Source organism: Mytilus trossulus, chromosome 4 (assembly GCF_036588685.1).
Source record: "Mytilus trossulus isolate FHL-02 chromosome 4, PNRI_Mtr1.1.1.hap1, whole genome shotgun sequence".
Lineage (NCBI taxonomy): Eukaryota > Metazoa > Mollusca > Bivalvia > Mytilida > Mytilidae > Mytilus > Mytilus trossulus.
The window spans coordinates 84769989-84784261 of record NC_086376.1 but is presented as its reverse complement, the minus strand read 5'-3'; the positions used below and the strand labels follow the sequence as shown (position 1 = coordinate 84784261).

The 14273-nt window shown below is 33.7% G+C and overlaps 1 protein-coding gene across 1 annotated transcript; it reads left to right on the top strand.

Annotated features, from left to right (window-relative positions):
- Positions 1-1443: 1443 nt before the first annotated feature.
- Positions 1444-12696, top strand: LOC134716865 (52 kDa repressor of the inhibitor of the protein kinase-like). Its single transcript, XM_063579878.1, has 3 exons — positions 1444-3048; positions 7196-7279; positions 12436-12696. Exons 1-3 carry the CDS (start codon positions 1444-1446, stop codon positions 12694-12696), a joined length of 1950 nt encoding a protein of 649 aa, XP_063435948.1.
- The last annotated feature ends 1577 nt before the right edge of the window (positions 12697-14273 follow it).

Genomic DNA, 14273 nt, shown 5'->3' with positions numbered 1-14273 from the left:
ATTTCGTATACTTGAAAATTGGACTCGCTACATACTTTACCATGTTTACTTCGAATTTTTAAACAGCAATACACAGGCACTTGTTTCTATCCATTGGATGACCCACTATCAACGTACAACTCGTAAATATACGTTTATAGTGGGTCTTCCAATGGATAGAAACAAGTGCCTGTGTATCAGTTAATCGAATTCCGACTAATAAAATGAAAGATTATATATGAAATATAATATGATACTGAATAGAACAGAATAGTTGTATGGTTTTTTTTTAAATTTAGGCTGGTGTGTAAAGGTTCTTTACATCAAGGTGAAATAGAATCCGGTGGAAGCCAATGTACATGTATAGCTTTAGTGTTCTTAACTCTAAATGATATCCCAAAGTCAGTACAGGAAGTCGATAATATACTCCATAAAGGAACCACAACATACCAAAGTCTTGCTCACGATGATAATGAATACTTACTCATAACAGACTTTCCAGACAGAGTCAGCATTGAAAATGAAATTTTCGATCTTTCAGCTAGAAATCCAATTAGTGGTATGGTATTGCAAGAAATTGACCATTTAGATTCATTGACATTAAAACTTGATTCTGCTGTAGAGCAAGGCTTTGGTATCGCACCTACATGTTTCCTAACCACAGGAAATAATCCGGGATATACGATCGGGATAAAAAATATTGATGAACACTACTATGTTATGGATTCTCATAGTAGGGATGATAAGGGGCTATCTTCACCGTTGGGTAAAGCTGTAGTGTTACAATTTAACTCTGTTGAGCAATTGGTGAAATATATAAAAGACATGTGTCATTCCGTATCAAATACCGACATGCAATATGAATTTACTCCAATAATTATCAAGAAGACTAGTGTAATGACATCCTCGACAGGTCCTCAACCCTCTGATAATACAAACGAAATTAATCAAAATAATCCAAGTCCTCAATGTTTCGAACCCATGGAATCTGAACATGTTGCAAATGATACTACATTGCAAGATTCTGATATATCGGTAGATGGAGGTCGAACGGACTTGAACATACAGCAAAACGTTGATGCTATAGATGTTGGAAATTCAGACCCACTTCTATTAACAGATGATCAAAAACACATGCTTATATGTAATAGAATGCCAGAATCTACCTTCAAATTTCCATCCAAATTGTACAAGGATAGTCGGTGTAAATCAGGTAGTTTCAAAAGATCTTGTTGTCGAGAATGGTTTACGAAGTTTGAATTTATTTCTTACTCTAAGGATAAAGATGGTATATATTGTCTGGCATGTAAGTTCTTTCCAGACACATCTGGTCGCAGACCACGAAAGCTAGTTTCGGAGCCATATCAAAACTGGAAAGACGCTATAACTGATTTAAAGTGACATGCATCATCCGAAACACATTTAAACTCTATAGTAAGACTATCTGGGTTCCAAGAAACGTATATGAGACCAGAGTCTAGAATTTATATTAACACAAATGCAAGGGGTGACACATTTATTGCGAAAAATCGACAGATTTTGAAATCACTCATCAAATGTCTCGAGTTTTGTGGTAGGCGCGGATTGGCTCTTCGAGGCCATCGAGATGACGATAAAATCCAAGATAACACACAAGATTATAATATAGGTAACTATAAGGAACTAGTTAAGTTTCGCGCAGAGGCAGGTGACTCCGTCTTGGATGACCATTTGAAACAATGTGCTAAAAATGCATCATATACGTCAAAAACTTCCCAAAATGAATTGTTAGCATGCATCAAGAGGTTTATCCAACAGACAATCGTTGATGAAGTAAAGGCTCAACCGCTTGGTCCACATTTCGGATATCAATGCGATGAGGTGTCGGATGCTAGTAACTGGGAACAACTCGGGATTGTTATACGATATCTTAGGGACGGTAGTCCAGTAGAAAAATTGCTTGAATTTGTCCAAGCAGAAGAGACAACAGACTCGGCACTTTGTGGTTTGATAGTAAAAGCTTTGACGGATGCTGGATTGGATATCCAGTTTGGTCGCGCGCAGACCATGGATGGCGCTGGCAATATGTCTGGTAAGAATCTAGGTTGCGCGGCGCAGTTTACCCGACTGTCACCAAGGACAGTTTATCATTACTGCGCTAGCCATAACCTCAATCTAGTACTATGCAAATGTTGCAATGTTCCAGAAATACAATTGATGTTAGATAGCTTAAAACAACTCGGGATATTTTTCAAGTATTCTCCGAAACGGAGTCGATGTCTCGAAAAAGCTGTAGATGAGATAAATTCGAACAGGGATGTACAAAACAAAATAACAAAACAGAAATTTAAGGTCTTCTGTGAAACAAGATGGTGCGAAAAAATTACGACCCTCGGCAGCTTTTCTACCATGTACGAGCCAATCATATCTTGTTTGGAGGAAATTAGCTCTAACGTTGGACGCACCTGGGACAAGAAAGCTGTTATTGACGCTAAAGGGCTACTTACAAAAATAACTGATTCTACTTTTATAGTTAGTTTCCAAACTGTCCACAACTTTTTTGGGTATGTTACAGGGTTGAGCAGAAAACTCCAAGGGTCTACACTCGATATTGTAGAAGGGTATAAAATGATTGATACCGTCAAAGCTTTAGTAAAATCAACACGAGATGACGAAACGGAGTTTGACAACGTGTTTGAAAAAGCTACGGCAATGGCTGAAGTTGCCGATATTGGGGGTATCAAGGCTCCAAGACGATGTGGGCGCCAGACACAACGCAGTAATGTCCCTGCCGACAATGTTCAAGTTTATTACCGACGTGCAGTTTTTCTTCCATTTTTAGATTCTATGATTCAACAGTTCGAGATTCGGTTTGGTGAACGTGCTGTTTCAGTTGTAAGGGCATTGGCTCTAATCCCTAACAACATTCACCAAACCACAGATGAAGCAATCGACGACATTATTAATTATTATGAAGTTGACATGCCATTTCCTGACTCATTTAGGCAAGAGTTTCGACTATGGAAAGAATTATGGCGTGTCCAGAATGAAAAACCGACTACATTAACGTCTACTTTAACAGACCCAAGAGTGTGCAGCACGATCTTTCCTAACATCGTCAAACTCCTAGGTCTACTTTCATTGACAAGCGTCACGTCAAGTTCTACAGAAAGGGCAAACTCGTCCCTTAAATATATCAAAACCTTCTCGCGAAATACAATGGGAGAAGAACGTTTAAATGCCCTGTTGCTTTTTGAATTTTTCGAAAAACTAAGGATTTTCTTACCCCAGGAGTAGATTACCTTAGCCGTATTTGGCACCACATTTTGGAATTTTGGGTCCTCAATGCTCTTCAACTTTGTATTTATTTGGCTTTTTAACTATTTTGATATGAGCGTCACTGATGAGTCTTATGTAGACGAAACGCGCGTCTGGCGTATAAAATTATAATCCTGGTACTTTTGATAACTATTTACACCACTGGGTCGATGCCACTGCTGGTGGACGTTTCGTCCCCGAGGGTATCACCAGCCCAGTAGTCAGCACTTCGGTGTTGGCATGAATATCAATTATATAGTCATTTTTATAAATTTTCTGTTTACAAAACTTTGAATTTTTCGAAAAACTAAGGATTTTCTTACCCCAGGAGTAGATTACCTTAGCCGTATTTGGCACCACATTTTGGAATTTTGGGTCCTCAATGCTCTTCAACTTTGTATTTATTTGGCTTTTTAACTATTTTGATATGAGCAATGATGAGTCTTATGTAGACGAAACGCGCGTCTGGCGTATAAAATTATAATCCTGGTACTTTTGATAACTATTTACACCACTGGGTCGATGCCACTGCTGGTGGACGTTTCGTCCCCGAGGGTATCACCAGCCCAGTAGTCAGCACTTCGGTGTTGGCATGAATATCAATTATATGGTCATTTTTATAAATTTTCTGTTTACAAAACTTTGAATTTTTCGAAAAACTAAGGATTTTCTTACCCCAGGAGTAGATTACCTTAGCCGTATTTGGCACCACATTTTGGAATTTTGGGTCCTCAATGCTCTTCAACTTTGTATTTATGTGGCTTTTTAACTATTTTGATATGAGCGTCACTGATGAGTCTTATGTAGACGAAACGCGCGTCTGGCGTATAAAATTATAATCCTGGTACTTTTGATAACTATTTACACCACTGGGTCGATGCCACTGCTGGTGGACGTTTCGTCCCCGAGGGTATCACCAGCCCAGTAGTCAGCACTTCGGTGTTGGCATGAATATCAATTATATGGTCATTTTTATAAATTTTCTGTTTACAAAACTTTGAATTTTTCGAAAAACTAAGGATTTTCTTACCCCAGGAGTAGATTACCTTAGCCGTATTTGGCACCACATTTTGGAATTTTGGGTCCTCAATGCTCTTCAACTTTGTATTTATTTGGCTTTTTAACTATTTTGATATGAGCGTCACTGATGAGTCTTATGTAGACGAAACGCGCGTCTGGCGTATAAAATTATAATCCTGGTACTTTTGATAACTATTTACACCACTGGGTCGATGCCACTGCTGGTGGACGTTTCGTCCCCGAGGGTATCACCAGCCCAGTAGTCAGCACTTCGGTGTTGGCATGAATATCAATTATATGGTCATTTTTATAAATTTTCTGTTTACAAAACTTTGAATTTTTCGAAAAACTAAGGATTTTCTTACCCCAGGAGTAGATTACCTTAGCCGTATTTGGCACCACATTTTGGAATTTTGGGTCCTCAATGCTCTTCACGGCAACTTTGTATTTATTTGGCTTTTTAACTATTTTGATATGAGCGTCACTGATGAGTCTTATGTAGACGAAACGCGCGTCTGGCGTATAAAATTATAATCCTGGTACTTTTGATAACTATTTTATATGTACACAAAAACATTAAACTTGACTACGAAAAAATTATTGACGATTTTTCTCGTAGAAATCCGAGGAAGATGCTTTTGGTCAATCCTATGGCTTAGCACTAGAAACTAAATAAAAAATGTTTTCTGTGGATTTATTTTTTAATGATAATGCATGAATAAAGTAAAACATCAGTTATATAAGTAGGTATAGTCAGATGCATCTTGGGTGTGAATCGCAAATTTGCGATGCATTCCTAAGATGCTAGTTGTGACCTATGACTTGGCTAGGGAGATTTTTCCATATAAAAAAGAAGATGTGGTATGAATGCCAATGAGACAACTATCCATAAAATACCAAAAATGACACAAACATTAACAACTATAGGTCACCGTCCATGTCCACTTTTAAACGACAAATTTCACTTCAATTTTATGTACATAGCTTTTGATCCATTCAGTCAGTTTTGAATTTGTATAATAAACAATTAATGGGGAGAATACGACATCAAAAATGTCTAACCCATTTACGTTTTCTATAAAACATACATGGTCCACGTCAGAAACCGTTAATTTGTACAATTTATACTTATTTTATGTTTTTAAGTCAAAAAAAAGGTAAAAAAAATCTAGAACCTATCCGACAAAAATATTTTCACCAGATCGATGAAATATTACATTTAATATCGAAAGACAACTTTAGAACACTTTCCAGTCATGATAAAATCCAAATAATCCGGGACTGTACGTTGCACTATACTGGACTTAAAGGAAATAGTGAAAACATTGTTAAATTAGATGCAATATGCAGGCAAATGTCGTATGCGTTACATATAGCAAGATACCGATCTTTAGATATTAAAAGGAAATGAGGATATTTCATTGTTATGAACTGATAGCATGTTCCGAACATCGATACTCCCGTATGTACTAGTATACTGTTGTTGTGCCGAGACCATACCTGTCAAATAGTGTACTGAATATACTCGTATAATGGGGAAATTTTTTTAAACATTGCTAATTCAGTGATGCATGGAGGATAATATGAAACATTGATATCTTCGTACTCAAGTGTATTTAATATATAATTACCGATAATGTGTGTAAAATAGTGTACATAGATGTGGTGGTGGAATATTGACTACTCAAATGAGGTTGTCCCGAAGTGGACGGAGAAAGATTTCCTGGTAAGGTAAGGTAAGTTGGTTTTGATGTTTGAATGATTTTACACTAGAAATTTTTGGACACCATTTGTAGCGTGCAATTCGGTGTGAACTAAGGCTCCGTGTTGAAGGCCGTACATTGACCGATAATTGTTTCCTTTTATTAATTGTTACTTTGATGGAGAGTTGTCTCATTTGCACTCATACCACATCTTCTTATATCTATTAAAAGCAGTAACGTTTCTAAACACTTTGCATTTGAAGAATGACAAGTTTTAATTTACAATGTTTCATGACTACAATAAGTATTATTTTAATTTTTAATAATCATTAGTACCCTACCAACAAAGTTTGAGAGGACAATATATATTAAATTGCTTCTATTCGTAGGTTACTCTTCTATTTTCTTAACCACTTTAGAGACCATTTGACCAAATGATTTTGTTTTTGGCATATACGCTTAAAATTGTGAGTTCAAATTTTCTACTTATCAGATTATATTTTTAAGAGTTATTCCCTTTATATGCTATGAAACCACAATTATCTTCCTTTGATTTGTGCTGTCCAGGAATATATTCCCTAGGGTGATAGTTTGTTACTTGCCAATATTTTTTATACCCCTTCCAAATTTATTTCTTCATATTTTATGCCTCAAATAAAGAGTTTAAAAAGGGGGGAGTGTAATTATACTGTAAAAAAACAGGGTTCTTGAATTTTGAAGTAAAGTTGTGATTTGGTCCTGCTGTAAAAGGTTTAAAATAGCATTTCAGAAGTTATTAAAAGATTTCAAGACCCCCTTTTCATAAATTGTCCATATTTTGAGTTAAACACAGTGAAGTTTTCTATAATTTTGATATAATTTGTCCCTATAGTAGTATAAAAAATTTATTGAGAAAAAACACATGGGATTTTTTTAATTTTCATTAATTGTCTTAAAGAAATGCACTTTGAAATAAATGTGGTCTCAATTCTTATATACAGAATTTGAGTGAATTAAAAAAATCAAGTAGGTTCATATTGAGGTTTTTTAATCAGACCATTTCATATATAAGATACATATCAGCATTGGAAAGCACAAGAAATAAATTCTGAAATATTGGTATTCAATTTTGCCACTGTAAAACTTCCTATGCCAGTTTGTTTTACCTTATAATGTAATGCTGTGGTTGTTGATTAAATGTTTTCCTATATTGATAGATGAACAGAGCAGTTACTGTTGATGCCCTTATGTTTGATAAAGAGGCCAGTGTTACAACAGATACCCAGACAAGCTGCTCACAGGTTTGTTGACAAGAACATCCCATCTACATCAATCTCTAAAAAAAAACTGGAACCAAACTTCCCTATAAATTGTTGACAAAAAAAATATAACCTTCTATGATTATCAACATCAATAAATTTCCAAACAATCTTTATAAATGGGCCAGCTGTCAAATGCTTATCATTGCCTCAATGTTGGTAGTTTTTTATTTAGTATCTGAATACATGCATATAAACTTTGTTCCGCTCAAAGGTTCAATTGAAGGTCACGAAAATAAGGATGTAATGATGTAAATGTACAATTATTCACTTGTAAGTGAACAATTGGTCAAAATTGTTTCTTAGATGATTTTGACCATATTTAACTAAATTGGCTGCTATAAGCAAATAATTAAATTGATATTTTTAAATGTCTTAGCTCAAGCTCTATTAAGGAATTATAGTATTTTTTTTGAAAAATTAGAGTCATTAAGGTGGTACCTAATAGTAACACTTTCACTAAAATTAATTTGGGTTGTTTAATTTTAATAAAATTTCGACAGAGTATTTACTTTGACCCTTAAAAAAATATATAACAATTTAATTTTTTTTGAACCAACTGTTTTGTCAGAAAAATTACACTGGTTATATAGGAGTTTGTAAAACACTTATTTTGATCAATGAGAAGCTTAACATACATTCCCTTCAGAACACAACATCATTAAAACGTTCTGTTGATTTATGGAGTTATCACCCTGTAGTGTTAGGTACCACCTTAATTGGTGATTTTTATTGTATAATAGTATACTTTATTTTTTTGGTGTCATCCTGGTTTGCCCACTTTTAATTACATGTATATGTAAACATAGAGGGAATTGTTGTTTTAACAATTATAGTTTATATCTGAATTATAGTCATATTTTTTACCTTTTATTTTACCTGTAAATTTTTAAAAGAATATTATATTCTGCTATCAAATCAAGGAAAATGTGCAAAACTTTTCTATATTTTATATTTCTTTGGCAGGAAAATGTATTTGTATTTATAAAAAAAAAGTAAAAAATGTGCACTTAAAATTAATTATTTTTCCAATTTATCAACAAATAATTTTAATTATTGGTATATTCTGAAAAAAAAAGTAAAAAGTAAAAGAATGAAACTACAGATTTATTAGATCAAATCTCATTTGAATATCTTTGACTTAAAAGTTTATTCAACTTTATTCTTAAAATTTTAATAAAATATACAGCTCTAATAATTAAATATAAAAAATATCAAATTAATTCTAACAACTAGAATATAAATGGAACTGTTCAGTAGCCAAGCTATGAATATGACACAATTTGAACAGTATTCTGCATCCAAGCTAGCATTTTCTTTTAAAAAAACCAACAACAATAAAAGAGCTTTCAAAAAATAATCATGATTGCTAAGAACACCAGTTAGAACTTCAACCAGAAAGACTATTTTTAATGACTATGAGACAACCAACAATGCAGCATGAACAGTGTGGCCAAGAGTAAATGAGAAATGCTGCTACTTCCACTTCACCCAGTGCATTTTGCGATAGGCACAGAAAAATGGACTACAGTCCTGTATAAAGAAAATGAAGACATTACTCAACTGATACGACAAGCTTCAGTACTACTTCTTGTTCAGCCCACCTTGTTGAGGATGTTTGGCTGAACACTTTAGAAGACATTGGAGAAACTAAAAACAAAACCGCTACAATTTCATTTACAGAATATTATTATGACAGAGTTCTGTGTTGAAAGCTATCGCTTTCTATGGAATCACTATTACACAGGACCCCGCACCACAAATCACCTGGAAGGATGCCATGGCACAACAAACTTAAGAAGAGACTCAAACATGCCCGCCGAAACATCTACGAGATCGACAAGGTACTGAAGGAAGACACAGGCACTCACAAATGGAACATTATCCAGTATGACGAAGATAAAGAGTAAAAGACACAAGACTCCAACTACCGAAAGACCGATGCCAACAAGACTCATCAACTTGGTAGTTTACTCTGACACAGCATCCTATCTTCTCCATTTGAACTGAACAATGAAGTGAAATATTGTAAATTTTGACTTTGTAAATATAATGTTTTGTGACTTTTGATGTATTTATAAAAGATTGTATTTATCCTCATTTTACATATTTCCTCATGTTATGCATTTATTGAAATATGTTTGCAATGAAAGAGATCTAATTTTTATCATGAAAATCATTCAAAAACTAATGAACTATTAAGACACTTTTGTAACTGAACATCATTTTTTTTGTGTTATTTGTTGTGTACATGTATGTATGTTGAATGAATTTATATTAAATTATTGAGAAAAAATATTTGATTTTTTTAATAATTTTTCTATACACTGAAAAAAAAAACCAACCTGAATATATGGAAAACACTTACAAACTATATACCTAAGTTGGAACAGACTATACTTTTGTATGCTCATTAAACCTTTTGTCTTTTTTGTTTTCTTTACTTATAGATAATTGGTAGAATTAAAAGTGGGCAAACCAGGAGTAAACCATTTTTTTATCCCAAATGATTGAAGGTTTTGAAGAAAGGTTAATTATTATGAAAAAGATTCTTTTACATTTTAATACACAGTGTATGTAAAGTGCGGATCCTAAAATATCATTTTTACTGTATATGCCATAAATGTCTAATGTAGAATGATAAATAAACAGACGAACTTTTTTTAATTTTTGAAGAAAATGAAGAAAATTAGTTAAAATGTATATGTTCAGAAATACATAATACTAATAAAACAAAGTTAGAGATGCGAGCGGGGTTTTATCGCGCCTAAAGCCATCCAGCTGTGAAACATATACCGAAATAGGTGAATATTTAGGACATTTCACGACCTATCGTGCAGGTGCTTTATAACTAACAGGTGAGATGTTGTTGCAGTAAAAAATATTCATTTTAATACAATTATTAAAGTTGTATAACGTAGAATATGTTTTGTCATTCAGTTTCTTCATATTTAACTAAATTCCACTTTGATGATTTCGTAATGCTAGTCATGTTTACTGTCGAATAATGATACTATTCTTTCATTTTCACTGTGGAGCGAATCATTAGTATTGTATATGCGAATCATTAGTATTGTATATGCGGTGCATTTTCACTGTATAATTATTTTTTTTTATCATTTCTTTAAGCATGTAGAGCAAGACTTTAGTTGATATGCTTGCTTTTTTTAATGGATAATCATTATGATAACACCCAATTTAATTCAAATATTAAAAATACAGGTTAAACTATGCCTATTCATACTGTTTAAAAATGTCAATCTTATTTACAAAGTTTGTATAAACAATTATACAAACAAAGCAAGCAAGCCAACCAAAGTGTTGCTTTACATGCATTAGGAAATTAGCTGTAAAGCCTTAATTTAGCCGACTTGCTCAAACAATAGATAAAGTAAGAGAAAGATTTGATAAAATTTAACTTACGAAGGAAAGTTTGGTTTTAAAACACTCTAATAAATTCAATAGAAATAACATTTATTTCAAATGTATTCCATTTAGTTTCTCATAAAGCGGATAGGGTGCTTTATCCTTATTTATTTTTTTAATCCATTTCCATGACACTTCACCACTAATTACGTACATCTTGATATATATTGCACCTTTGTTTTCCAGTTTAAAAGGTTTTACACTGAGACCCTTTATAACTTGCTGTTCGGTGTGAGCCAAGACTCCACGTTGAAGACCGTATTTTGACGTATAATGGTCTACGTAAATAAATTGTGACTCGGATGGAGAGTTGTCTCATTGTCACATACGACATCTATATATGGCTCAAAAACGAAACGAGACGGGATAAAAAGGGATAAAAAAATCTACGCTACTTTTTTAATATATTTATAATGGGCTTAATATGAGTCAAAATACTAGAAAAGTAAAATAGTGGGTCGCATTTGGGTATAAGCGTCACGCCGGATTGCCGATTTTTTGCAAGCGTGACAGGTGAATGTCAAATGATTGTGTAGTGAAAAACGGGAAATGAAGTCTAGCGGGACACGGATAATTACAAAAAATTAGAACTTCATAGTATAAGCGGGATACGGGAATCTGCCAAAACAATAAGCGGAATACGGGAATCTGCCAAAACAGTAAGCGGGATCCGGGATCAGAACCCCCCAATGAGACCCCAGAATAAGATATTTTTGTATATTCATCCTATTGTTACAGTCATGCCTTCAATAACATATGTATCCGATGCATGCATTTTTTTTTTTTATTTTCGGTCCCTTTTTCAATTTTGTGGGGTCCAAATTTATAGACAAAAGTCCTTTAATATAGATATTTGGAATTCGTGACATGCTGAATCTAACCGTGTATCTAGTTTGGGGATTTTTTGCCTAGTTGCTGAAATAGCCCACATAGAGTTCCAAAGGGTCTAAAATCAACAAAAATAAATTGTAGCATGCATTTCGTGTACAATAACCCAAATGTGCATGGTTTTAACTCTGCGGTAATATCAATTCGCGGATCTAGAATTTTTCATAAGTAAGGGCCCACTGACTGCCTAAGAGGGCCCGCTGCTGTCATGCTCCAGTGATTCCCTATATAAGTTAAAATCAAGGAAAAACGTAATCTTAAGAATACAATATGACATTTTGAGAATCGCTTTTGTTACAAGTTTGAAAAGCTATATTTTTGATGAGGAATGAATGAGGAGTTTGTATTTCAATTTGAAAATACATGTATTATAAATCCTAAAGTCATCAACTAAGTTTTTTTTCATTTGTTGCAAGTGCATTTATCACATAATTCTACAATAAAAATTCCTCGCATCTTTGAAAATTCTACATTAATAATGGCTGCACTAACAGTGATAATTCCTCGCATCTATAGTTAAAATGAATCGCTTTCAATAATCGATATGCTATATTATGATGCTTTTATAACACTTATTTGAACTTTAATGCTATGTTTGTATATTATAAAGACATATCACAATGAAAATATGTTAAAACTTAACTTAAAATCCTTTAACTTGATATTTTCAAAACGTAAACAAATACAGTTTTCCCATGATCCTTTGTTCTACAATAGACATACCCGCATATAACAGTAAAAATGAACTAGCTGGATTCGCACTTTATATACACTGATACATGTGGATATTAAGTTTTGTTGAAAATTCACTGTTATTTTTGCAGGAATCATTAACTGACTACAGTCAGAGCAGTTGCCAAAAAGAAGAGTCGATCTATTACCTTAACAAATTTCTTGAACTGAATAGAAGTAAACCAGTGTCATGCCTACCAACAAAGAGGTGGACTGACTATTCTTCAAAAAGTAAAAATATGTATGTAAACCAAATTCAATTAATAACAGACAGTGTTATTGAATTTGTGTTTCCATTTGATACTGATGAAGTTAAAACCAGCCTGAGTTTAGATGTGCCTTCCAACAGATAAAATGAAATTTATCCGGTTGAACTTACTTTAAAGCTAATACGAACAATGACCACTGCCCTTTTCTCGATCTTGATATCTATATCACTAACGGAAAGCTGAATACTAAAATGTAAGATAAAAGGGATGATTTTTCATTTCCTATCGTTAATTATCAAGTTTTTAGATTGTGACGTTCTCTTGTCACCATCTTACGGTGTTTATATATCTCAACTTGTACGATTCGCTCGTGTATGTAATAATGTTTTAGATTTTAACGAGAGAAATTTATGTATTACTGAAAAAATATTACACCAGGGTTTTCGATATCATAAACTAGTCAAAACATTCACTAAATTTTATCATCGGTATAAAGACATCATTCGTAAATATAGCGCAACATGCAGACTTCTAATACGTTCAGGTATTTCACATCCAATTTTTTATGGAAATATTCTTTATGAAGCACAAAGGTGTCAGTATATACCTCAGAAACTTACAAAGCCTTTGAATAGACTTATTAAGAAGGGATATAATTACGATACTGTTGTCAAGTCATTAAAGATTGCATATTTTGGCGTTAATATTGATAACGTCTTTGCATCGGAACTAAACACATTTATTCTAAAAACAGTTGTTGGCATGACACGGGTTATTTTCTTCTCAAATATGTTATGATGGTATGATACTAAACCCCTAACGGGAAGGATTGTGCCTGATGTCCATATGATGAAATCATAATCTTTCAGTCAGTTTAATTGAAGTCTGGAGCTTGCATGTCAGTTAACTGCTAGTAGTCTGTTGTTATTTATGTATTATTGTCATTTTCTTTATTTTCTTTGGTTACATCTTCTGACATCAGACTCGGACTTCTCTTGAACTGAATTTTAATGTGCGTATTGTTATGCTTTTACTTTTCTACATTGGTTAGAGGTATAGGGGGTAAAATGAAATCATTTAAAGATGGCAAAAAATTTCATATGAACGCCAATATGACTTGTAAGACAACAAATCTTATTTATTGCGTGACATGTCCTGGCTGTCACGAAAATTATATTGGACAGACCGGGAATAGTCTCTGTGAACGGGTGCGAGTTCACAAAGACTGACAAATAAAACACCCACAATACAGAAATTCGCCAATAAGTGCACATCTTGACACTGTGGTAAAAAGCATTTTCAAATAATGCCTATTTTTAAATGTAGACGGGATGAAGCATATAGGAAAGAGATGGAACGTTATCCATAACAACAATTGAAGTCTGGAGCTGGCATGTCAGTTAACTGCTACTAGTAGTCTGTTGTTATTTATGTATTATTTTCATTTTGTTTATTTTCTTTGGTTACATCTTCTGACATCAGACTCGGAGTTTTAATGTGCGTATTGTTATGCGTTTACTTTTCTACATTGGTTAGAGGTAAAGGGGGAGGGTTGAGATCTCACAAACATTTTTAACCCCGCCGCATTTTTGCGCCTGTCCGGCAACGAGAAATATCATCAGCTATTGTATTGACATTACCTAGGACGTGATGTTTTTTACTTTTCTACATTGGCTAGAGGTAGAGGGTTGATATCTCAGAAACAAGTTTAATCCCGCCGA